Source organism: Labeo rohita, chromosome 15, assembly GCF_022985175.1.
Source record: "Labeo rohita strain BAU-BD-2019 chromosome 15, IGBB_LRoh.1.0, whole genome shotgun sequence".
Taxonomy (NCBI): Eukaryota; Metazoa; Chordata; class Actinopteri; order Cypriniformes; family Cyprinidae; genus Labeo; species Labeo rohita.
Genome location: NC_066883.1, coordinates 16970693 through 16997787, shown reverse-complemented (window position 1 = coordinate 16997787; position 27095 = coordinate 16970693). Strand labels below are relative to the sequence as shown.

Below are 27095 nucleotides of genomic sequence, written 5' to 3'. Positions count from 1 at the left end.
GCATGACAGTCAAAGAAAGGTGCACAAGATTTGTGGAAGCTGCACTTTATTTGAAAAAGAAAGAGTTCACTAATTGTTCTTACATCTTTTAAATACATAAACAAAAAAATGATCCGTGAGGACAACACAGAAATTATTCGGTAAAACTTAGGTCAATTCCGTTTTGATTGAATTGCTTTCATATTTCAAACCATCCTTAGCCAACCCCTGGACAAACTGCCTACATGATTATATGTCTATATACATAAAAGCACCGATCAACAGTGCTCGAACCGTCTCCCAGTCAGCGTTTCTCATATTTTACACTACAAATTTACAGCGATATCGATAACCCTGTCCGTGACCGATAGCTAGAGGAGCGTCCAGCTCCCGTTCAGTGCTCCTGGACTTTTAGAGAGCAGGACGCTTTAACTTGACGAGAAGTCTGAAACATGAGGGCAACTCTTGACATTCAGATCAGGGGCAGCCATATCTAACGGTCCGTGTGAAAATGATGGCATGCCATGCATAATGCAGAACACCTCCCTTCCCAAGTGCAACACTTCACAGTCACGGAGGAAGTGCTTTTCTACTCCAACAAACACCTCATTGCAAAACCCCTAAGCACAGTATGGACTAAACAGTATAACAAACCATTCACTAATGATTACCCTCCCAATAGCCTTGGGCTGCAAACATTTCATCTACGGGAAGTTTGCTCTAGACATAAAACTTAGAGAATAGTTAGTGCTCTATCATTTAGCTTACAGGTGTATTTTTCACATAATATCTATTTTAAAAGTCTAAACCTTCATTATACAATCCAACACCCATGTATAATGTTGAATTATTATTTATATTTTTCCCCCGACGTACTTCGTAAACTCTCCCGTTTTATTTTTTAGGCATTAATCATAAATAAATACAAACGACACGCAAGAAAGGTCTACCGGTGAATACAATTAAAAGTCGAAACTAAAAGAGAAAATGTAAAACAAAGTTACTGTTACTATTTCATAACACGTACTATATCAGATGCTGAGTTATACTCCGATTTAGGTCGACGTTCGCCACAAGACCTCTGCTCCCGGTCGAAGGAGAGAAAAGAAAAAAAAAAAACAACCTAGCAGGAAAATCAAACTATAGCTTCTCAGAACACAAAATATCCAAGTCTCTCAATGCCCTTACCTACCTTAACAGATTATAAAATGTATGAGGAATCCCTTTATGGGTTGAACAGCAGCATCACTTGACATCTTAAACAAATTACGAAATGATTGCAGTATGCTCCCAGTCTTTCAACACACTTGGTTTACATCTTTGACGTCGAGTATGTCGTGGGATTGGTCCTCTGAAGAGCATCCCGGCACAGAGGACAGAGCTTAATGGTTTGACATCAGGGAGCAACTTCATTTTGTGTTACATAAACTGCATCTGGAAAAAGAAACAATTAAATGTACCTTTTAAAAGACGTTTTAAACAACAGTGTGTTAAGTTTACAAGAAACCACCCTGCATAACGTGACACTTTTATGAATGAAACCGGTTTAGACCGGGACTTGGAACTGATTGGATTGTGAATAGTCTCCGTATGACAGGCTAAAGGAAAGGGGTTGATGCCAACCGAAAAGGAAAGATGTTTTAGAGGTGTTACAGAAAGTTGCTGGGTTCATGAGTTTTCCAGTTTGTGGTTACTGGAAAAGTATTGTAAAAATCATTTTATACAGACTGCACTCACAGAAAATGAAAAAGTGATGAAATATCTTGAAATATCTGTGCACGACTAGAAAATATATATTCTATAGAGAAATCTTCATGACTTGTTTTAAAATATACTATCAGGCCCAAATACCACAATTTTAAAAGATGAACTCAGTCATTTACAGTTACTGTTATTTACATAATTAAATCAATAGTTGAAAAATAGAATTAAATGTTTAATAAATATTTAAAATTCTAAACTGTAAATATATATATTCAGGCCTGAATATCAGTTTTAAAGGTGAACTCTAATTTTCCCACAGGTGTTATTATTATTAATATTAATTAAATTAATAGTAATATGAAACTGCGTGTGACTATGAAAAAATATTTAGGAGCAGTTAATAGTTAAGAAGCAGTTAAGAAGTTAATATTAAGTGACTTATTTTGACTGTAACACTACTTTCGCTCTATTTCATCATTAAAATACCTTGAATAAAAATACCTGAGCCGCTGCGCATCTCCATTCAAACACAGCAGTGTTTAGTTTATGAATGAACGTGCGTTTTTAAATGAATCTAGTGAGTCAATGAAACAATCACCTATTCATAAAGAGTCACTTGCTGAATGAATCAGCCATTCGAACGAATCAAATGAATGAATAGTTCATTAATTAAATCAGTGATCTGCCGCCACCTCCAGATTTACTGTCATTTTAAAGTATCTTTTTAGTTATTTAAATCATTTAATATTTCTATATTCAAAATTTTGTATTTAAAACATTAATCTCAACATGAATTTATGAATTTGATTGCACTCATGCCACCTCTGAGCCTCATTAAACATGAAAATTCACCTACAAGCCACTGTTGTGTTCTTCTCTGCTACCTCTGTGGTACAAATTAATTTTGTTAATACTGATTTCATTTTATGGGTAACTTTTTTAATTCTACCTGTTCTTATTCTATTGTTTTAATTAGAAATTTTAAAAAGCTTAAAAAATATAACTTTGTTAATATAAAAGATGACATACTTTTAATAAAGTGAGAAAAATGCCATTACAAAGGTAAAAACAAAATTCCCCTGTAAATCACTTTAAGGAGTCAAATATTACCTTGTAATGGGAAGGATAATTTTTTATCAGATTTTTGAAAGATTGATTAGAAGGTGCTCCTGAAATTTTGACTGTGCTCCTAAATGTTTTAAGTTATGGATATAGATACAGATATATATATATAGAAACACACACACAACAGTTCAACAGGTCCTTAACTCTGATTGGCTGAGAGGAGAGTGATATTCTAGTGATATCAGGACTCCAACCGTTTCAACGTTATATCACCATTGTATCAGTCCACTTGTGGTATTTCTCATAGTGAGTGTCATGGCAGATGCCCAAATCCACTATAACTTTATAAATAATACTGTTTTTGTGTCACAGAATGTAGATTTTAAAAGTTTTTAAAAAGGATTAACTTGTTTAGACTTCAAATATGCAGTTTGTTAATAAAGATAACATCTATTTAATTTGCCTCGATGTTTTCAGATTTTGAGATTTGAGCTTTCAGCAGTGGGTACTGTCAAGGCCCTTTAGGCCCTCAGAGAAACAATATTTACAATTTTAAAATAAATGTTTTAATGTCCTCATGGCCCACTGATCTGCACATTTTGTATGTTTCTGAATCTGACACACTCAGTTCGGTTCATGGATCTTTCTCCAAACGAGCTGATGATCTGAATCAGGTGCGTTAAATGAGGGACACATACAAAATGTGCAGAGCAGTGGGCCCTGAGGACTGAAGTTAAGAACCACTGCACTAACCGACTAAGGACACCAAGTACTGACTTCTACCATATGTGCTATCTATTTGTACAGTCTACATCTAGCAAGAGACACGAGATGAAACTGAACATGAGTGCATGCAAGACCATCAGCACAAACACATGCGGTACCTAGACAAAAGACGAAGCTCTACAAGAAATCCTTGAGAGAGAGCTGTGCAAAGGGGTCTTGTCCTGGGGCTCTGAGAGGACTCTGACTGGAAGGGCTAGAGGCAGCGGAGGGCTAATGCAGAGAGAACAACACAGAGAGAGAAAGGAAAGAGCTTGGAGTGACAGGGAGAAGCACATGTGGAGGAGGAGAGGAATGATCTGCACTTTGGGAGGGAGATCTCTGTCTTCATGGACCATCAGAACACAATGGACCATGATTATGAAGAGTGTTAATAGAAAGCTACATTCATCACAAGAACAACCTAACGTACATGAGAGGTTAGAGAGATCGTAGAGATTTTACCTGTGCGCTGGACACTGATCCGAAAGGATTGGATGGCCTCATGACCGGCTGTGTGTACATCATTGTGGGCTGGGTCATCATGGTCATAGAGGGCAACTGTGAAGGCTACAAAAATCACAAGCATGAGGAATCAATCTGGTCACAATTTCAACATCCTCGATTCTACCAGCTGGTTTCATAGCAAGGTTATTACACTTATTTATTAAAATAAACACTGACTGAATTTAAATGAAAAAAAAAAAAAAAAAAAAAAATATATATATATATATATATATATATATACACACATATATATATATATGTATGTATGTATGTATGTATGTATGTATGTATTTCAGCTCCTTGTCAAAATAACAATCCTCGTTTTCATTTAATTTAACTTGATGCTGAAATAAATTTAAAAAATTAAAATGTAAAAAATTTATATGAACTAAAAAAGACAAAAAACGCAACAAAATTACTAAAACTGCAGCTATAATTAAATGAAAACAGAAAAAAAAACTAATTTAAAGTTAGTTAATTTAAAAACCTATAATAGTATTTCAGTGATACTAAAATATGTTTCATGGAAGTACTAACCATGCCATATCCCATCATTCCTGTAGGTGTTGTAGCAGGAAAAGCCATGATAGATGGTGGCTATAAAACAAAGAAATACTAATGAGAACACCAAGTTCATATGTAATTACTTTCATTATATTTGCTCTGTTCCAAAACCTTAAGACACTTTGTTTTAGCCAAATCCCAGAATGCACTTCAGTGAGCTGTTAAAGACGTAGTTGACTTCCAGAACAAAAATGTACAGATAATTTACCCCGTTGCCATGCCTTTCTTTCTTCAGTCGTAAAGAAATTATGTTTTTTGAAGAAAGCATTTCAGGATTTCTCTCCATATAGTGAACTTCAATGGTGTTTGGGAGTTTGAACGTCCAAAATGCAATTTAAATGCAGCTACAAAGGGCTCTAAATGATCCCAAGGGGATTTTCAAAAAAACATAAAAAGTACATACTTTTTAACCTCAAATGCGCATTTGTGTACACACACTCTGTGTCAACACAGTTAGGGTATGTCGAGAAACTCCCATCTCATTTTCTCCTCCAATTTTAAAATCGCTACATCACTGCAGAAGTACCGACCCAGTGTTTACAAAGTGAACATGCAAAGAAGGTCAAATGGCCTTTACAAAAAGGTAAAACAGTGATGTAGGACAACTCAAAGTTGGCGGAGAAAATGAGATGGGAGTTTTTCGACATACCCTTTTTTAGAAAGTAACCGATCGTTTTGCTAGATAAGACCCTCAGCAGGTATCCTTTAGAGCCCTTTGAAGCTGCATTTAAACTGCATTTTGGAAGTTCAAACTCACGGGCACCACTGAAGTCCACTATATGAAAAAAATTCCTGAAATGTTTTCCTCAAAACACATAATTTCTGCACGACTGAAGAGAGAAAGACATGAACTTCATTTCACACATTTCCAGTCAGGGGGGAGTTCACGATAATTACCAAATTACCAGTCAGAGCCATTCTGCAGATTTTGTTCAGTTAAAGTTGACAATTTCGCAGAAAATCGCATGGTGTATGATGGGTACAGACTTTTCATGTTGTTTCAAACCCGTAAGACTTTTCGTTCATCTTCGGAACACAAATTAAGATGTTTTTGATGGAATCCAAAAGCTTTCTGATCCTGTATAGACAGTAAGGCAACTGACACGTTCAAGGCCCAGAAAGGTAATAGTAATAGTTAAAATAGTCCATGTGACATCAGTGGTTCAGCTGTAATGTTATGAAGCTATGAGTATGCGTCATGGTTCTCTTGTGAAAGCGCGTCGAAGACTGACAGAGAAGAGAAGAAATTGTTGAACAAAGTTGTTACTTTTTTCTTTGCACACAAAAAGTATTCTTGTAGTTTCATAACATTATGGTTGAACCACTGATGTCACATGGACTATTTTAACAATGTCCTTACTACCTTTCTGGTCCATGAAAGTGTCAGTTGCATTGCTATCTATGCAGAGTTAGAAAGCTTTCATCAGAAATATCTTAGTTTGCGTTCTGGGGATGAATGAAGATCTTATGGGTTTGGAATGACATGAGGGTGAGTAATAAATCACAAAATCTTCATTTTGGGTGAACTATCCCTTTAAGAGGTAAGGATGCTTATGTAGGCAGCACACTGGCTTTTGGAACAGAGCAGTTTTATCAATATAAAGTACAGATGTACCATAGAGACAGGGTTCCATGTAGTAGATGGAGCAGTTTTGGGTTGCCAGTTCATTCCACCAGTTAATTTTTTCTCTCCTGGTTGGTTCCAGTGGATATCACTGTGAAAACAGTTGACTAATATTAACACCAAACCGTAATACGGAAAATGTACACACTGAGCATCATAAAGGGCAACATTCTTACTTTTTAGTAGTACCGTTTCCAATACCCAGATCTGTGAGTGAGAAAATATACATTTCATAAAGACTTTGAGTACATTTTAATTTAGCAAAGTTTGAAAATTAGGGGATATTCAAAAGAAAAGATGTTGCATTCCATTATGCAGGCACTATACAGACATCATTGATCATTATGCTTGCATTTTTACATTCAGAAATGCTAACAATGTATAATATATTTATTTTACCATCATGTTCTGACAAACATAAATTATGCAAACTTCTGAATAACTGACACTTACTTCCAACAAGGTTGGCCAAGGAAGAATCCAGATCGTCTGACACCAGTTTCTCTGGTAGCTGACTGGAGGACTGATTTGAACCGGCCACAGTGGGTTTCAAAATCCCTGCTGTGACAATCACAAACAAGACCAGTGAGTATATTTATATATCAGATTTGATACACAATGGTGGAAAAAACTAGCATATGCTGGTTAGGTATGTTTTGAAGCATAGTAGAAGGTTGGAACTGGTTTAAATTGGTCCAAGCTGGTCCTTAGTTGGTCATGAGCTGGTTTAAGCTGGTTCTGAGCAGGAGCAAGTGACCAGCTCATGAGCACCTAAGGACCAGCTTAAACCAGCGCAAACCAGCTTAATAACTTAATGCTGTCAGTTTGGAAATTTCTGAATACATGTTGATCTACTTTCAAGTTTTCATTTGATTTCACCTAAAATGTCTTACCATCTGTATCCAGGCTATTGGACGAGGCAGCTTTAGTACCGAAAACAGACTCAAAGTCAACACGCAGCTCCCCTGAGCTCTGTGGAGGAGGGATTTGTGGAGCTCCATATCCTTCAAAAGGTACAAAAAACATTTAAACCCTCTTACAACAGTCACAATATAGACTAGGACACCGTCTCAAGAATACACAATTCCAGTATCAAATGCTAAGTTCAAGTGCTGCCAACAAGTGGTCTAGTGTCCATGGTCACATGTCAGAGTTAGTGGAGGGTAAACTACAGTCATGCCAAGACATCCTGAAAAAGTACACGAACCACTACATGTTCACAAGAACCGTGTTAAAGCAATAGTTCATCAAAAATGCAAAACTCTCATAATTTGCCCACCGTCATGTCATTCTAAACTTCTCTGTCTTTTGTAAAACATTTGATTTTTTTAAAGAATATAAAGAAAATAAATATTCAGGCTGTCAAAAAGCACCATAAAAACATAACAAGGGTGAGTAAATGATGACAGAACTGTCATTTTTGGTGAGACTATCTCTTTATGGATCTGGTGTTACAGTTGAAACCAGAAGTTTACATACACTTTGCAGAATCTGCAAAATGTTAATTATTTTACCAAAATAAGACAGATCATGCAAAATGCATGCTATTTTTTTTAAAAAACTAACCTGAATAATTATTTCACATAAGACATTTACATGTAGTCCACAAGAGAAAATAATAGTTGAATTTATAAAAATGACCCCGTTCAAAAGTTTACATAGGCTTGATTCTTAATACTGTGTTGTTATCTGAATGATCCACAGCTGTGTTTTTTTGTTTAATGATAGTTTTTCATGAGTCCCTTGTTTGTCCTGAACAGTTAAACTGCCTGCTGTTCTTTAGAAAACTCCTTCAGGTCCCACAAATTCTTTGGTTATTCAGCATTTTTGTGTATTTGAACCCTTTCCAACAATGACTGTATGATTATGAGATCCATCTTTTCAAACTGAGGACAACTGAGGGACTCATATGCAACTATTACAGAAGGTTCAAACACTCACTGATGCTCCAGAAGGAAAAACAATGCATTAAGAGCCAGGGGTGTAAACTTTTTGAATTTGAAGATCAGGGTAAATTTAACTTATTTTATCTTCAGAGAAACATGTAAGCATCTCCTGTAGCTTCTGAAGGGCAGTACTTAATTAAAAAAATATATATATTTAGGCAAAATAAGAAAAATGTACACATCTTCATTCTGTTCAAAAGTTTTCACCCCCTGACTCTTAATGCATGTTTTTTTCCTTCTGAATCATCAGTGAGTGTTTGAACCTTCTGTAAAAGTTGCATGTGAGTCCCTCAGTTGTCCTCAGTGTGAAAAAATGGGTCTCATTGTTGGAAAGGGTTTAAATACACAAAAATAAATTTGTGAGACAGCAGGCAGTTTAACTGTTCAGGACAAACAAGGGACTCATGAACAACTATCACTAAACAAAAAACACAGCTGTGGATCATTCTTAACAACACAATATTAAGAATCAAGTGTACAGTATGTAAACTTTTGAACGGGGTCAACTATTTTCTCTTGTGGACTATATGTAAACATCTTTTATGTCAAATATCTTATTCAGGTCAGCACTAAATAAAAAATAACATGCATTTTGTATGATCCCTCTTATTTTGATGAAATAATTAACGTTTTGCAGATTCTGCAGGGTGTATGTAAACTTCTGGTTTCAACTGTATATCATGTTAGATCAGACAGCATTAGAGACGAAGGGAAACAAATATCACAAAGGGGCGCAGCGCCACACAACAAGGCAACCTCCAGCTACAGGCTCCCTACCTCTGAATAGGCCTGCTACAGTGGAGGGCTCAGACTGGAAGGGAGAGGGGTTTGGGAGATGCTGGGCCATAGACGGTTGACCAAATGAGTCTGACAGGCAGGCGGGGAGAAGGAGAAACAACACGGCAAGCGTTACAGACATAAAGACATTTGAGATTCAGAGTGGATTAGTAAAGAGCGTATTTTAAAGAGCAATATTAAGACAGCCATGTGCAGAAGGCAAACAGCATCCAGCAGGGATCATCACAGGTTAGTCCCTGTACACTGCTTCAGTGCTCCTATGTTTCCACACAGAGGGGAAACATAGGTGGGATGGTTTGCATCATGGTACCTGAGATTAAGTGCTCTATCCGCACAGTGCGTTTGTAATTGGTTGATACAGATGAACTTGAATCAATAAAGGGATTGTACTGATCTATAGTGGAAAAGGAAAAACAATCATTCACTTATAGCTTTAGAGTGCGACTACTAAACCTTTAACAAAGCAAAGGTAGACTGAGGTGAAAACTGGAATGAAATGCGTGGTGTCTGACAAAATTTTGTTGCAGAACAAAATAATCTATATTACGATTAGTTCTGTTAAATTAATAAAATATATATATTTTTTAATTATTTTAGTAATCGCATATATAAACACATCACCTTTGATAGCCCTACTTTTAAATATATATGGCCCTATGATTTCCACGATGTGGAAAACGCGGACGGAATCATGGAATCATAAAAATGAAATTCGCTGTATAACACGAAATGTCATGGAATTTGCCAAATTTTGAAGGAATAAATCAAAAGTAGGTCAGCATACTTAAATCAAAATGCAATATGGACTAGTCTCTGTGAATATTAAACTGCAGAAATACTATTTAAATATAAATCTGTCATTTCTGTGTGAATGAATGGCACAGATGCACGGTTTCGTTTACTACACACATATTGAAGCGCACGTGACTGCTTTGAGAGTCGCTTCATGAGCATTTGGGAGAACTATTGTCACATCATATACAAACAGAAATGTAAAGGTCTTAACAGCAAGCTGTCACAATTAAAATGCGGCTTAACTTGAAGAAATTGTGACAGAAATATATTACTTAATGTAACGATAGTACTACTACTAAATTTTTTTATTAAAATATTTGGAATGTTTATCAGAAAAAAATATTTAACAGATTTTATTTACCAGAAAAATGTAAATAAACAGTATTCCTGAAAAAAACAAATTTATAAAATAAATAATAAATAATATTTTTATCAAATCAATTAATTAGACAAGATTTGATTATTAAAATTTAAAGAAACCATTAAAATGGAATCCAGAAAATGAACGAAAAACAGAATTTGATAAAAATAAAACTGAATTTTAGAAAAAAAGATTTCATAGGGCCTTGAAAACACATTTTTTCTTAAACGTTTCATAAATTGCTGTTAAATTGTGTAAGTTTCATGATTTCAATTAATTACACATGCTTTTTAATTAATATATTTTTTTAATTTAACCATCAAAACAGTCTAGAAAAATTAAAATGGAAAAAATGAATTTGGGGGAAAAAACAGATTTTATAGGGCCCTATATTACCCTTCAAAAGTCTGGGTTCAGTTTTATTTTTCTGAAAGAAATTAATACTTTTATTCAGCAAGGATATATTAAATTGATCAAATGTGACAATTAATATATTTATAATAAAATACATTTTAAAAAAATTTAGAAAATGCTGTTCTTTTGTACATCCTATTTAACAAATATAATGAAAAAAATTTTCTTAAGCATCAAATCAGCATATTAGAATAATTTTGTGAAGGATTATGAAGAATACTGAAAATCGCAGGAATGAATTACATTTTAAAATATTTTTAAATAGAAAACACACTGTAAAAAACAATTTGTTGAGTCAACTTAAAATAATTTGTAACCTGGCTGCCTTAAAACTTTAAGTTCAGTCAACTCAAAAAATGTTTATTCAACTTGAAATGTTAAATTATACTAAATGACAACTTAGATATTTGAGTTGAATCAACTTAAAAATTTTAAGGCAGCTGGGTTACTTACCCATCTGTTAAGTTTAGCAAACACAAATATCTAAGTTGTTAGTACAACTTAACATTTCAAGTTGAATAAACTTATTTTAGTTGACTGAACTTAAAATTTTAAGGCAGCAGGGTAACAAATTATTTTAAGCTGACTCAACAAATTGTGTTTTTTTATTTTTTACAGTGCAGTTGTTAAATTCTAATAATATTTCACAATATTACTGTATTTTCTGATTAAATAACAGCAATCTTGATGAGCAAGAGACTTTCAAAACATTAAAATATTCTGACAGACCCCAAACTTTTGAATGCTGGTGTATATAACCTATTCTTTGTTCTTTCAATTTGGATATTATCATATATTTGTTGGAAGTTGGGCAAAGTAATCTATTCAGAATGTAGTTACATCATCTTGTTTATTTGTCTATCTATACACCCGTGCATTTATTCAGTTGTTTTGGTCTTACACTACGCTTTAATTTTAGCTTTAACTCGAGATAAAAACTGTAATTAATGAAACTGCCCCACCAGAACAAAGCCAAAACAAAGCTCTGTGTGTACAAACGTTATTTGAGGGTTATCTATAGTACTGCCAGCTAACCACCACTTAGTCTTCAATTACAGACTGCATTCTTACTCAGACGTCAAGCTCAACTGGAAGAACGGTGTGGCCCAACTTAATCAGAGGATTCCTGATTTGACACAACGGGATACTGTGCATGCGAAACAACGAGGGACTTTCAGCAACCAAAAAACTCAAACTAATAAAACACTTTGGATGGATGGATGGGTGGGTTGGAAGAAAGAAACTAAAGCGTGTTTACCACCAAAAATCTCATGACCTGACGTCCTAGAGGAGAAACTAACACCATCTGATGACATAACGGGTAGATGAGCACCATCAACAACAAGTTTGGTTAGGAAAGGATTTAGGTTTGGAATGGAGTCATCTACAGCTTCAGAAGAAGAGAAAGGATCTGAGCAGGCAAAAGGAGAGAGAGAGAAAGAGTCGAACAGGAGGACATTACAACGAGACTCAAGTTAACACAGAGAAGCCTACAGCATGCTGAATCTCTGAGACGGTCGCACGCGAAGGGTCTCACCTCCCCATGCCGTGGCCACAGAGGCTCCGGGCTGCATGCTTGACTGAAAGTTAGTCGGCAAGTCAAAGAGGTCGCTTTCCATCTTCAGGGCACTGAAGATCACAAAACAACCAACAGAGTTTCATGTAGATGTTATATAAGATGCAGGTTTTTGCATGTCTAGAGACAATTTGATTGGCTAACCCATTGGAGCAGCTAGGAGTGGAGAACAGGTCGATGGCAGGCGCTGTGCTGATGCATGCTGCTGTGGTGGAGACCGGAGAAGTGTCAGTCGTGGCGAACGAAGGCCTCTTGGAGAGCTCCTTCAGCCTCTGTTCCTGTTTACAAGAAGCCAAGAAACCTTTTAGACAGGAAGGAGCCATCTGATTGGCATGGGGAATATCCTACCAAGCACTTTTCATTCATTAGTGTGATGTTTAGAGGATACATTTGAAATATGATACACCAAGCTCATTCAGGTTCATATTAAAGATTCTGTTAAATATTATTCAGCACTGTATATAAGCACAGTATAATATGTGACCCTGAACCACAAAACCAGTCTTAAGTAGCACGGATATATTTGTAGCAGTAGCCAAAAATACCTTGTATGGGTCAAAATGATCGATTTTTCTTTTATACCAAAAATCATTAGGATATTAAGGAAAGATCATGTTCCATGACCATAAATATATGAAAACTTAAGTTTTGATTAGTAATATGCGTTGCTAAGAAGTTCATTTAAACAACTTTAAAGGTGATTTTCTCAAAATTTGGATTTTTTTGCACCCTCAGATTCCAACAAATAGTTGTATCTTGGTCAAATATTGTCCTATCCTAACAAACCATACATCAATAAGCTTATTTATTCAGCTTTCAGATCATGTATAAATCTCAATTTCAAAAAAAATTGCAAAATTTGCATATTTGCAAATTTTGGCAGTCTGCAACCATTCATCCTAGAACTAGAAGTGTAAACTGTAGTAGTAGCAGCATGGAAAGTTGTACACAAAGCTTTGTTTTCTTGGCAGATTAGAAAACCTGTGCACTCAGACTTATGGAAGTAGCCAGCCAATCAGAGAGGAACTCTTGGCATTATAGAAGAATATGCATTATATAGTCAGTTAGCGGAAATTAGAGATTACAGTTTATAAAGTGTTAAACAGAGATATTTTTCTTACACATATGCATCGATTCACTTCAGAAGGCCTTTATTAACCTCCCGGAGCTGTGTGGAGCACTTTTTATGATGGATAGATGCACTTTATTTTGCTTCAAAATCTCAACAGCCATTATAGAAGAGCCAGGACATTTTAATTTAACTCCGATTGTATTCGTCTAAAGGAAGAAAGTCATATACACCCATGATTGTTTGAAGGTCAGTAAATCATGGGGCAGTTTTCATTTTTTGGGTGAAGTGTCCCTTTTTGCTCATTTTTTCTTTGGTTTATTATAGATTCCTGTTTTCTAGTTATATGTGCACATATTTGGACATCACAGTAAATACAAACAACAAGGCCAAAGACACTTAAAGGAGAACTTCACTTCCAAAACAAAGATTCACATATAATGTACTCACACCCTAGTCATCCAAGATGTTCATGTCTTTCTTTCTTCAGTTGTAAAGAAATTATGTTTTTTGAGGAAAACATTTTTGCATTTTTCTCCATATAATGGACTGATACGGTGCCCAGATTTTGAACTTCTGAAAGGCAGTTTAAATGCGGCTTTAAACGATCCCAAATGCGGTTGTAAACGATCCCAGATGAGGAAGAAGGGTCTTATCTAGCGAAAAGATTGGTTATTTTCATTTAAAAAAAAATACAATTTAAATACTTCTTAATCTCAAGCACTCATCTTGCCTTTCTCTCTTTGTATTCTGACTCAAGACAGTTTGGGTATGTCAAAAAACAATCATATTTTCTCCATCAAATTCAAAAATCATTTCAAAATCATCCTACATCACTGCAGAATTACCAACCCAGTCTTTGCAAAGTGAACATGCAAAGAAGATCAAACACCCTTAACAAAAAAGGTAAAACAGCGATATAGGATGATTTTGAAGTTGAGGGAGAACATGAGATGGGAGTTTTTCGACATACCATAACTGTCATGAACCGAAACAAAAACAGCCCAGGCAGATTAAGACAAGAGAGCATTTGGCATTAAAAAGTATATAAATTGTATTATTTTCATTAAAATAACTGATTGTTAAGTTAAGACCTTTCTTTCTCGGCTGGGATTGTTTACAGCTGCATTTGGGATCATTTGAAGCCAAATTTAAACTACATTTTGGAAGTTCAAAATCGGGGCACCACAGCAGTCCATTATATGGAGAAAAATGCTGAAAAGTTTTCTTCAAAAAACATAATTTCTTTACGACTGAAGAAAGAAAGACATGAACATCTTGGATGACAAGGGGGTGAGTAAATTATCTGTAAACTGATGTTCTGGAAGCGAAGTTCTCCTTTAAATGTCTTTGGCCTTGTTGTTCATATTTACTGTGATGTCCAAACATGTGCACATATAACTAGAAAACAGGAATCTATAATAAACCAAAGAAAAATAAACAGAAAATACTGGAAATCCTTTCCCCTGGCTGGTAAAATTATTTTAAATATGTGTCCTGTTATGTACCTTTAGAGCTTTCAATCGCGCCTGCTCCTCCTCCAGAGCTGCCTGCTTTTCCCTTTCATCCACTTTGGTGAAAGACATGCCAGTGTTGGCCAGAGATGACACAGCATTGGAGAGTGTGCTTGCCCTACAAAAGTCGGGGAGAGATAAATTGGGCGTCTGTGAGTATGAAAGAGAAATTTACACCTAGAGTATACAGAACTCCTGCATTTGTCAAGCACACAAGCTTTTATAAGTAAGAATCCATCAAGTTCAGACAACATAATGCATCTGTTAGAACTCATTAATTTGTATTCAGCTCTGAATGTGACATATGAATGGCCCACCTGCTGGCAGCGGTGGAATCCTTCACCTTCTTCCCTTCTAATGAAGCCAAGTGTTGCTCCAGGGCATCCAGAAGACTGCTGGGGGCCTGGGGGAATGCACAAACATTTACTCAGGGATACAGCGCTGACTGCACCAACAAAAAGACTGTAAATAGCTTATTGGCAATAAGAATTAATCAGTGCAGAAGAGTGCAGAAAAGAGTCAGAAAAGTACTTACACACACGGTAAACTGAAGGTGGACAGAAGGTGGAAAGATAAAGGGAAATACAGAATATAAAGGTGGTCTTGGTCAGACATATAATGCATGAGTTCAAATCTGCTTTTATTTAAGACTATGATGGCATTTGCATCGGATAATCATCTGTCATTTTCATGTGTCCATGTTTACCATCTGCCATTATGAATTAGATGGTGCATGCCAATGGTGCATGAATAATCATGAAAATATACTTTCAAGAATATGCTCATCATTGTGCTGACTGACAAGGTTTCTATAGTTTTCAGTTTACTTTTAAATTTACACCTGGCTCAAACAGCTGTATTTGAGTATGAACCTGTTGCATATTCAGCGTCAACATACTTGTCATAACTGTGAAAGTCATGATTCTATTATCTCTATTATAATTATCATTCTGAAATCTCCACTGAGCCCATAACACCTTTATTTGCTGTAAACAGGGAAAAGTTAAGACAGAAAAGGTGAGAAATCTTTAGTGACGTGCGCTTCCTAATGACCCGCATGCATTTTTAAGTCAGAAATGCATTTGTGCAAAGTAACGTAAGAGAGAAAGCAGAACAGTTTCAAAAAATACTCAGGATAGTTAATAATGCAGAAAGAGTGCAGGTGTTAAAGTCAGAATAGAAGTGTAGTCTTACCTGAGACAGGTCAGGTATGTCCCCACGGTCTATTCCCACCTGCTGTGTGATGAGTAGAGCAAATATGTTACATAGCTTTCTTTTAATGAAGTCCGTTGCTAACCAGAACAACACATGAGAATCTCACCTCTGCCACTTTGAGGAACTCCGAGATGCGAGTCATTCGAGTTAAGAATTTCTTGTAAATGTCCAAACCCTCTTTGCACTGGACTTTTTTCATATCAAAATACTTTTCTGTAAGAGGTAGATGAATAAGTACCTGTTACTAATCAGCACTATGCTGTTATGTACATTCATATAAATTAAAATAGGTTACACCTGTTGTTTTTTTGTAATATATATATTAATTAAATCTGCAACTAGGATGAAAAAACAGCTACTGAATTTAACATGTTCAGAGAAATATGCAAGCCCATTTCTGCCACTGAATAAAAAATAAAAAAGCGAATTGCTACTTTTTCTCTCAAAATTCTGACTTTTATAATAGTCAAAACTGAAATATAAACTCAAAATTTGATTTTTTGTATCTCGCAATTGAATTTTTTTCTTTATATATTGCAATTCTGACTTTTCTCAGAATTATGTTAATATTGCAAGTTATAAAGTCAGAATTACACAATATAAACTCACAACTCTTAAGTCAAAATTGCAAAATATAAAGAGGCAATTTGACACTTTTTCTCAAAATCATGTGATATAAACTAACAATTGCAAGTTATAAAGTCAAAACTGCAAGATCAAAATATACTTTTTTTATATCTCATAATTCCTAAGACCTGTGTGTTTTAATTCTGACTTTTTTCTCAGAATGTGATATAAACTATTGCGAGTAATAAAATCAAACATTAACATCTTGTCGCTACCGTCGGAGTGCAACCGGTACAGCCAGTTATTCCTTGCACCAGGTTGTGGACCCAGGGCTAATCACCCGGGTCCATGTAAAAACAATAAAGGATTTCGAAATCAACAAATGAAGCACCCATTCCGGGCAATAAAAACTTGTTTTCTTTTGATTGCGGCAATGGGTCTCGCCAAGGATTCCAGCTTATGACGGGGCGTTCGAATGCCCTCGATGACGCGGCGGTCAGTCGAAAACAAAACCAACAACAACTACATCAGGTAGATCTAAACATCAAGGCCCCATTTTCAAAGAAATTGGCCACAATCATATCAACATATAACGTTCGAACACTTAGGAATCCTGGCAAACTTCACCAGCTAATCCATGGTTGTATCGAACAAGGAATTGAAATCGTCGCCATACAAGAACATCGGTGGCAAACAAATCAACAAGTTGACATCTATCTTGAAATACTCGACGAGAGAAACATCTGGCGGTTTGACTTTTGTTCTGCAACTCCAAAAGGTCAGGGTGGAGTCGGAATCTTAATGAACAGTAGACTGTCAAAGAGTCTCATATCAACAGAGAAGATCTCTGAGCGAATAATGGTGGCGCATTTTGCAGGCAACCCAGTCACAACATTGATTATAGCCTATGCACCAACTGAGGATAAAAGCGACTCAGAGAAAGACAAGTTCTACGAAGATCTTCAAAAGTGTACCAAAGACATCCCCATTCACAACGTCCTCATCATTCTGGGGGATTTCAATGCTCGTATTGGCAAAGACAACCATTTGTCCAATCCCAAAACGATCGGGCCTCATGTCTTCCACGAAGAAAGCAATGAGAACGGTAAGAGGCTAGTTGACTTTTGTGAAATGGCCAACATGAGACCAGTGCAAGCAAGATTTCCGCATCCGAAGTCAAGAACTTGGACCTGGCAACATCCAAGCAATAGGGACAAAGATGACGGAAATAGGGCTCAGCTTGATCACATCCTTATCAACGGAAAGTGGATCATGTCGGTAGAAAATATAAGAGCCTACAACACGGTCGAGTGTGGGTCAGACCACAGAATTGTCAGCGCCCGAATCAAGATCAAGTTACGAGTGGAGCAACAAAACAAATGTACCAGAACGAAATTCGACTGGGCAAAGCTCAAAGCGAGTGAACAACTTCAGGCTCAGTTCAACGTAGCCGTGAGGAATCGTTTCCTTGCGCTCCAAGAAGAATGTGGAGACAGTGGTTTGCAAGCAAAATACAACAGCTTTGAGAGGTCAGTTGAAGAAACAGCTAACGAGCTGCTCGGCAAGCTCAAGAAACCAAAAACAAAGCATTGGGTTTCCAAGTCAACAACAGACCTTCTTATGCAGAGAAATCAAGCAAAGATAACTTTTAAAAGCAGTTGTAATCCGAGAGATAAACAAGTCTGGCAAGAGCTTAACAAACAGCTTGAATCATCCTATGTAAATGACCAAATGGAACATCTAGAAGGCAAGCTAAAACAGCTCAAATCAGCAGCAGCCTCTGGTCGACTAAGAACTACATGGGAGATTGTCAATGAACTTGGCGGTAAAAACATGTCTAAACAACAGCATAAGATGAAAAGAGCAGACGGAGGTCGAATAAATAACAAAAATGACCTGCGTGAGGAATGGAAAAATCATTTCTGCAAATTGCTTAACAACGTCTCCAGTTCAATAGAAACTGGTACAATACAACCAGCGTTAGAAGACCTGGACATAAATGTAGGTCCCATTACATATCAAGAGACATATGATGCTGTTCAAGAGCTGAAAAACGGCAAAGCACCAGGCTGTGACTATTCAATAACACCTGAAGCGCTCAAATACGGTGGACCGGCAATAATTGAAATCCTTCATCAAATCTGCAATGAGGTGTACAATCAAGAAACCGCGCCAAGACAACTGACAACGAATATCATAGTTCCTCTTGCTAAGAAAGGTGATCTCACTCTAATGACAAACTACAGAGGAATCAGTCTTACGTCTATGGCAACGAAAGTGTACAACAAAATCCTCTTCAATAGAATACGAGAGCCCATAGACAAGACTTTAAGACCCAATCAGGCTGGCTTTCGACGAGGGAGAAGTTGCACTGAGCAAGTACACATCATACGCAGACTCATTGAAAGTGCCGACGACAAAAATCTGCCACTCTATATCACCTTTGTAGATTTTAAGAAGGCATTCGACTCAATTGATAGAGGGAAAATGTTTGAGATCCTACGTCATTATGGAATCCCAGATAAGTTGGTCAGAGCAATCAAGACCATATACAACAACTCTAAAAGCGCAGTCTTAGTCGAAGGAGGACTCACAGAGGAATTTGAAATAACAACTGGAGTCCTTCAAGGCGACACTCTAGCACCTTTTCTCTTCATCATTGTCATCGATTATGTCCTTAAGAACGCAGAACTCAATCATGCGACAATTCACGGCATCAACGAGGGAGAAAACGGCTTTGTCACTCAACCAAGGCAATGTCGACGACAACCAGTAACAGCAATCTTCGACCTTGATTTTGCCGATGATCTGGCACTTTTAGAAGGCAATCTAGAAAGAGCTCAATCCCAACTCAATGAAATTGCCAAACAAGCCGAGCAAGTCGGACTCGTGGTGAACGTAAAGAAAACCGAAGCATTCACCAACCAAGATAAAAGCAAGAACTTGGAGCTAGGAAATCAAAAGATTGAGTGGGTTAACAACTTTAAGTATTTGGGATCAATGGTTAAATCGAGCGAAACCGACATCAGTGTAAGAAAAGCCCTAGCATGGGCAGCCTTCTGGAAAATGAAGGACATATTTCGCTCAAACACCCTTCCAATTCGTCTCAAAACAAACATTTTCCAAGCAGCTTGTCTATCTATACTTCTGTATGGCTGCGAAAGCTGGATATTAACAGAAAAGCTCAAGCAATGCCTCAACAGTTTTGCCACTAACTGCTACAGAGTAATGCTCAACATCAAACGATTGGACAGAGTCTCAAACGTAGGAATCTATCAGAAGATTGGAATTGACCCTCTGGACCTCCAGATACAGCGGAGGCAGTTAAGATACGTCGGTCATTGTCTGCGCAAACAAGAGCACGAGCTGATTAACAAGTACATTCTTTATCAACCGATTGAAAGACATGGATGTAGAAAGCGTGGTAGGCCAAAACTTCTCTACCCGCAGTACATAGGCACGCTGATCAACAGTGAGGCACCGCCAACAGTCGATGAAATGAGAACTGCAGCAAGAGACAGAACGGAATGGTGCAAGCTTGTTGACGCCTGCAAACCCATAATATTTGCAGCCGACTGATGATGATGATGATGAAAATCAAAATTGCAAAATATAAACAGGCAATTTGACACTTTTTCTCAAAATCATGTGATATAAACTAACAATTGCAAGTTATAAAGTCAAAACTGCGAGATCAAAATTTACTTTTTTATATCTCACAATTCCTAAGACCTGTGTGTTTTAATTCTGACTTTTTTCTCAGAATCATGTCATATAAACTATTGCGAGTAATAAAATCAAAATTGCAAAATATAAACAGGCAATTCTGACTTTTGTTTCTCAAAATCGTGTAATATAAGCTCGCAATTGCGAGTTATAAAGTCAGAATTGCTGGATAGAAACTCACAATTGCTAGAAATGAAGTCAGAACTGAGAGATGTAAACTCAAAATTCTGACTTTTTTCTCTCACAATTCTGACATTTTTTTCAGAACTGCTTGATACAAACTTGCAATTTTTACTTTTTTCTCAAAATTATGAGATATAAACTAGCAATTGTGAGTAATAAAGTCAGAATTACGAGATATAAACTCAACTCTAAGGACTGCAACAACTCTGAACTGCAACAACTCTGAGGAACGAAGTCAAAATTGCGAAGAAATGAAATGAAGTCAGAACTGAGAAATGTAAACTCAAAATTCTGACTTTTTAATCTCACAATTCTGTCTTTTTTCTCAGAACTGCGTGATACAAACTTGCAATTCTGACTTTTTTCTCAGAATTGTGAGATATAAAATCACAATTGTGAGTTATATGCAGAGAATTACACACTGATTTTTGTTTTACAAGACATTAACTGATGGTCTGGAGCAGGGGTCACCACACTCGGTCCTGGAGGGTCGGTGTCCTACAGAGTTTAACTCCCACCATAATCAAACACACCTGAACCAACTAATCAAGGTCTTAATAGGTATACTTGAAACTTTCAGGGAGGTGTGTTAAGGCAAGTTGGAGCTAAACTCTGCAAGCACACCGACCCTCCAGGGTTAAGTTTGGTGACTCCTGGTCTGGAGTAATGTGGATTACTGTGATGTTTTAATCAGCTGTGGTTTTCAATCCTGGTCCTGGGGACGCACTGCTCTGCACATTTTGTGCATCTCCCTTATTTAATACACCTGATTCAGGTAATCAGCTCATTAGAAGAGAGATTCCATGTACTGAACTGAGTGTGTCAGATAAGGGAAAGACACAAAATGTGCAGAGCAGTGGGTCCCCAGGACCAAGATTGAAAACCACTGGTTTAGACTCTCATTCTGACGGCACCCATACACTGCAGAGAATGCATTGGTGAGCAAGTGATGTGGTGATAATTTTCTCCAAGTTTTGATTTGGCCTAAGGGTGAGATTTTTAGGTAAACTATTCCTTTAAACAAATATTTACCTCAAATCTCTAATGTGCATCTTTCATATAAAAGTGAACAGAGTGTATTTATACAATATTTTGGTTATTTTTGTAGACGAAAACAACCTGATAGACCTACCCAATAAGTTTATTATCCCTTCATTATAAGCTGCAAAAAGTCGGATGGAGTCTTTGAAGAGAAGCATGAAGGCTGCATTGATAACCCCATTGGTGAGTTCATTGGCATTGACCTGGACAAACACAAAAGAGCATAGTTTTAAATATATGCAACACAAATGCTTTGCTTCTACAGAGTATATATTCATTGCATATATTCATAAATCATCTTTTAGCAGTGAACATGCATGTATATAGATCAGCCATTAGCTCTCTAGCTTACATTAAAGTCAAGAAGGGCATCCATCTGGTTCTGTATAATGGGGATGGTTTTAAGAAGCTTCTCTGTGTTCATGGTTCTCATCACTCCGTCCACCCTTAAGGAAAAGATTTTAAAATATAGGTCAAATGACATTAGGGGGATCAGTGCATGGAGGTTTAGTGGATGATCCAGCGCAATGACTTCAAGCACTTAATGCAAGCACTTCAAACCCAGTGCTGCACAAATCCCCCTCAAATGATTTAGAACAAAAACCACAGCTAAAGCTTAAAAAAAAAATACTTTTTTTTTACTTTATATCGAACTATTTGCTGGTCAAATGAATCACTGTTTTGAGTTACATAATGCACTTAATGTAAAATTGAGCACACTCGAGAAAGCAGAACCTAGATGCTACCTTTAGATTCAAAGTCATTTTAGAAAACGTATAAAAAAATCTCCTACCCACGCTTTACTTTCGTGAAGTCAAATGCCACCTGTCGATATGAAACCGCTTTCTCATTCAGATATCGACTATACCTCCGAATGAATGTTGACATATCGTAACCTAGGGAGACATCAATAAATATCACAGTTAAGAAATAAATTATTTTATTTATAACAAATGTTTAAGGATTAGTTCACCCAAAAAATGACAATTCTGTCTGTAATTGCTTACCCAGAAATGTTGTTCCAAACCCGTAAGACCTTTGTTTATCTTCTGAACACAAATTAAGATGTTTTTGATGAAATGCGAGAGCTTTCTGACCCTGCATAGACAGAAACGCAACTACCACGTTCAAGACTCAGAAAGGTAGTAATTGATAAAATAGTCAATGTGACATCAGTGGTTCAACTGTAATTTTATGAAGCTATGAGAATATTTTCTGTGCAAAGAAAGAAAAATAACGACTTTATTCAATTTCTTCTCTTCTGTGTCAGTCGTCGATGCACGTTCACAGCATATGTGGGGTTAGAAAGCTGTCGGATTTCATCAAAAATATTTAAATTTGTGTTCTGATGAGGAACGAAGGTCTTACGGGTTTGGAACGACATGAGGGTGAGTAATTAATGACAGAATTTTCACTTTTGGGTGAACTATCCCTTTAAGGATTAGCTGCTAAGGATCACATAGGAAAAGTGCTACAATCAGGAAAAAGGAATTTGAAATGTAATTAAAACTGTGAATGTTATAAATATTATTATAAAACAAATAAATAGAAATTAATGTTATTATAACATGTTATAGCATGTTATTATGTTGTAAAATAAATACTTAATTTACAACAACTTAAGTAATGCACCCAAAGATGAGCATGAAAGAAAAATGAAACCTCTGTACAATCTAAAAATACATGTGTATAGTTCAATACTGTACCTTGTAGGCCGCTTTTGTCCAGGAAATTACTTAGGTTGAATAATGTGTTCCTGGAAGCCAAGTACTGAATAAATCGCTGTAACCAAAATAATAAAAAATGATGTTTATTGCATAGAATTATTTGCAGGTCTTTATTAGCACATAATAAAAAGTGGACAGGTCTCCCACAGTCACGCACCTCGTTCCCGTATACCATGAGGTGATGTGTTGTGATTAGAGACTTAAAGACCACCACCCAGCTGGTGTTGGTGGTCCTCTCGAACAAAGAGTCCGCCAGCTGAGGAATGTTGACATTCATCTCATTGGTACAGTGTATCAGGTCTACAACAGAAACAGAGATTTCCATTAACTACTGACATTAATAACCGGGCGAACAGAGTCAAGGAACTGCACTGGTATAGAGCTTAAAATGTAATAAATCAAAGGATTACCATGCATTTATAACATAGAAAACTAATACTCCGTAGAGAGAGCCCACATATATAAGCTTTTCTACATATAAAAATGCTTTATTCTGGATTATGTAACAGGTACACTCTTAAAAATAAAGGTTCCAAAATGGTGTTTTTGCAGTGATGCCATAGAAGAACCATTTTTGATTCCCCAAAGAACCTTTCAGTGAACAGTTCTTAAAAAACCATTTTAAAAATCTAAAGAACCTTTTCTGCATTTGAAAGGTTCCGTGGATGTTCAAGGTTCTTTATGGAACCATTGATGCCAATAAAGAACTTTTATTTTTAAGAGTGTATTGCACAGCCCACTACTAACTCTGCCGGTGGACTTTCGCTAACATTTAATATTAAATATTTAAAGGTGTAGTTCACGCAAAAATGTAAATTCTGACGTTAATTACTCACCCTCATGTCGTTACAAATCCGGTAATCTTCAGAGCCCAAATTAAGATATTTCTGATGAAATCCCAGAGGTTTCTGACCCTGCACAGACAGCATCGCAACTAACACGTTCAAGGCCCAGAAAGATGGTAAGAACATTCTTAAAATAGTCCATGTGCCATCAGTGGTTCAACCTTAATGTTATGAATTTACGAGAATATTTTTGTGTGCAAAGAAAACAAAAATAACAGTTGAACCACTGATGTCACATGGACTATTTTATCAGCGTCCTTACTACCTTTCTGGGCCTTGAATGTATTGTGTTGCTGTCTATGCAAGATCAGAAAGCTCTCGGATTTCATCAAAAATATCTTAATTTGTGTATGGAAGATGAACGAAGGTCTTACGTGTTTGGAACGACATGAGGGCAAGTAATTAATGACAGAATTTTCATTTTTGAGTGAACTGTACCATTAATGCACTTCTGCAAATATGCTTTAGAGGAGTGAAACTGTTGTGGTTTAGTCATCACATAGACAGTGATGTAGTGCAGTTTCTTATGAGCTGCCACTTTCTGAATGAATGAGGTTGACTTTAGTCGTGTGGTTGGTCGGTTGGTTTAGTGTAAGGCAGCTGCCTCCAGAACACTGCCAACTTTGATTCATCCAGTTATGTCACTCCTACTCCTGAGAAACAAAACCCTCACCACAAAAGATGTCAACGGAAATGTTCAGAATCACATCTTATGTTTTCTACACCAGGCAAAAGCAGTTACATATTTTTCATGAAAAGAATTGCAATTAACCGTAATTAATGTGATATACTATTTACAAAATCTGTAAAAGCTGTATGACTTTTCTTTTTTCTGTGGAAAGTAAAAGAAGACATTTTGAGAAATGTCAGTGTGCTTTTTTTTTTTTGGTCCAATGGAGGACAATAGGCACCAAAAGCAGGTTTTAAGTATCACTGAGGTGCTATTAAAGTTTTTATTAATATTTTAAATTAATTTAAATTTTTTACATTTTCTGTTGTCATTTAAATTTTATTTACATTTTTAGTAATTTTGTTGTGTTTGTCATTTTCTTAGTTTTCTTTTTTTTGTAATTAGTTTTCTTTTTTTTTTCTTTTATTTCTTAGTTTTCTTAGTTTTTTCTTTTATTTCTTAATTTTATTTAAAGTTGCAGTAAATTAAGCTGTCATTTTATATATATATATATATATATATATATATATGTGTGTGTGTGTGTGTGTGTGTGTATATATATATATATATATATATAAAATTTTACATATACTTTTATACATGTACATTTTTATATTTTTATACACATATATATATATATATATATATATGTGTGTGTGTGTGTGTGTGTGTGTGTGTATATATATATATATATATATATATAATTTTACATATAATTTTATACATGTACATTTTTATATTTTTATAGATATATGTTTTTTATTTATTTTTATTTCAGTTTTAGTTTTTTAGTGCACCAAGTTTGCCTTTATGCACTCAGTTTTAGTTAACCATAATAACCTTTCTTCAAAATATATTGTTTTATGTTCCACAGAAGAAAAACGGTATTAAAGGTTTGGAACAACATGAGGTTTTTGGCTAACCTATGCCTTTCAGACTTCAAATTGTTACGTCTACTTGCATTCACACAGACTGCTGATTAAAATGACCAAAAGCATCTGTAGTTATCACAAAGTTTCAGATGAAGACAAAATACTGGCATAAAAAAAACTTGAGTTCCTCACTGAACTAAGAGGACAAAGCTGTGAAAGGAGCTTATATATTAGGGAGCCAACAGTTTCCACGTTTTATTTTCCTTTATAAAAATCCTAACTCTACAGTCCTTCAAGCATGTCATAGCTTGTCTTATAATGCCGTAAGAACTTAATGAAAGAGTAGTCAGGCCTGGCTGAGACAGACGTAAATAGAGATCTATTCTCAAGAACAGACTTACTAGACTGGCACTAGACCAGCACTTCTTAAAGAAGGCACAAAGTCTTTTCACTGACATCACCTGCCAGCGTGTCGCCAAAAAAAACATGTGAATCAAACAGAAATGAACTTCTAACATTTCAATTACACCCGAAACCTTACAATATCCCATGCACAACAGCCTGGGAAAAACAACAGCACTGATTTATTTCTGACCAATAAGGAATAAACATTTAACCAGAATTTACTGGTATGCCAATGCTAAAGAGGTTTACATGAGGTCATAAACTATATTAAAATAGATTTGGGCTGTGTAAAAGCATTGTGGGACCAAACCTAATGACAATCCATTCATTCCTGCTTATATAAAAAATAGCACTAATGCACATGTACAACTTCAAAACGGTTGAAAGTAACGCATGTCAGTTTGTCATAAATGACCTGTTTTTTCAATATTATTACACAGGAGCCTGTCTAAGCATATTAGCTTAGCACAACCAGGGCCTGCCCATTGTACAATAGCCTCAAATCGTAGCCCTAACAATCAAAGCAACAGCTGTACACACGTTCATCACCGCAAATTCATATCAAACACTCAGCTGATGATACTTACAGTCCAAATGTTTCTTTTTAGGACCCATTATTTCGTGCGTTGTTGCCTTGCACACTGTTTTGGATACGGCTGATCCAGTAACGCTATGCTGAGCAGCAGTTATCCTGTCTGTAATGCTCTGCCCAGACATCTTCTTCAAAGCTTTCCACCGACCGACAAGCAAATAATATGTATGAATATTGAAATTCACGCTGCTACTAAATAGTGTTCACAGTTCCTGGTCGACCTCCTGCCGTACGATGCGAGTATACGGGGAGACAAAGATTGGTCGGACAAGAGGAGGCAGATGGGAAGCCTTGCACACAGTTATCCGCTGCGCGACACGATGATGAATCCACAAATGATGTTAGCGAATGTCTCGGGCGGAATTGTTACATTGTTACGGGTTCCAATCGCGCGTTCTAAAGGCTCGTCACTCATCTCTCGTGTCCCGACACTAATCCCGCCGTTCGACCGCCGCCTGTCTTATTTCTGTAAACCCGCAGGATTGAAGAGCAGCGAAGGCATTCAGTGAAATGGCGGGCCTGTGCTGTTCCATGAGAGCTGGAGGAATATAGGACACTGGCCGCTGATGCTGCT

At 36.4% G+C, this 27095-nt stretch overlaps 1 protein-coding gene across 10 annotated transcripts; it reads right to left on the bottom strand.

Annotated features, from left to right (window-relative positions):
• Window positions 1-1086: 1086 nt before the first annotated feature.
• On the bottom strand, window positions 1087-27095 carry picalmb (phosphatidylinositol binding clathrin assembly protein b). 10 transcript variants are annotated; one of them, XM_051129314.1, is made up of 24 exons: window positions 26517-27095; window positions 23295-23437; window positions 23117-23192; window positions 22204-22306; window positions 21763-21856; window positions 21502-21613; window positions 16000-16106; window positions 15873-15914; window positions 15214-15225; window positions 14996-15081; window positions 14673-14796; window positions 12240-12373; window positions 12057-12148; window positions 11778-11930; window positions 9260-9343; window positions 8929-9018; window positions 7099-7209; window positions 6659-6766; window positions 6382-6412; window positions 6197-6296; window positions 4555-4614; window positions 3976-4080; window positions 3633-3744; window positions 1087-1413 (listed from the first exon to the last, which is right to left on the bottom strand). In XM_051129314.1, exons 1-23 carry the CDS (start codon window positions 26644-26646, stop codon window positions 3652-3654), a joined length of 2190 nt encoding a protein of 729 aa, XP_050985271.1. In that variant the 5' UTR covers window positions 26647-27095; the 3' UTR covers window positions 1087-1413; window positions 3633-3651. The 10 variants fall into 10 exon arrangements, with proteins under 10 accessions (XP_050985271.1, XP_050985273.1, XP_050985275.1 ...); XM_051129316.1 differs by lacking the exon at window positions 3633-3744; XM_051129318.1 differs by lacking the exon at window positions 8929-9018.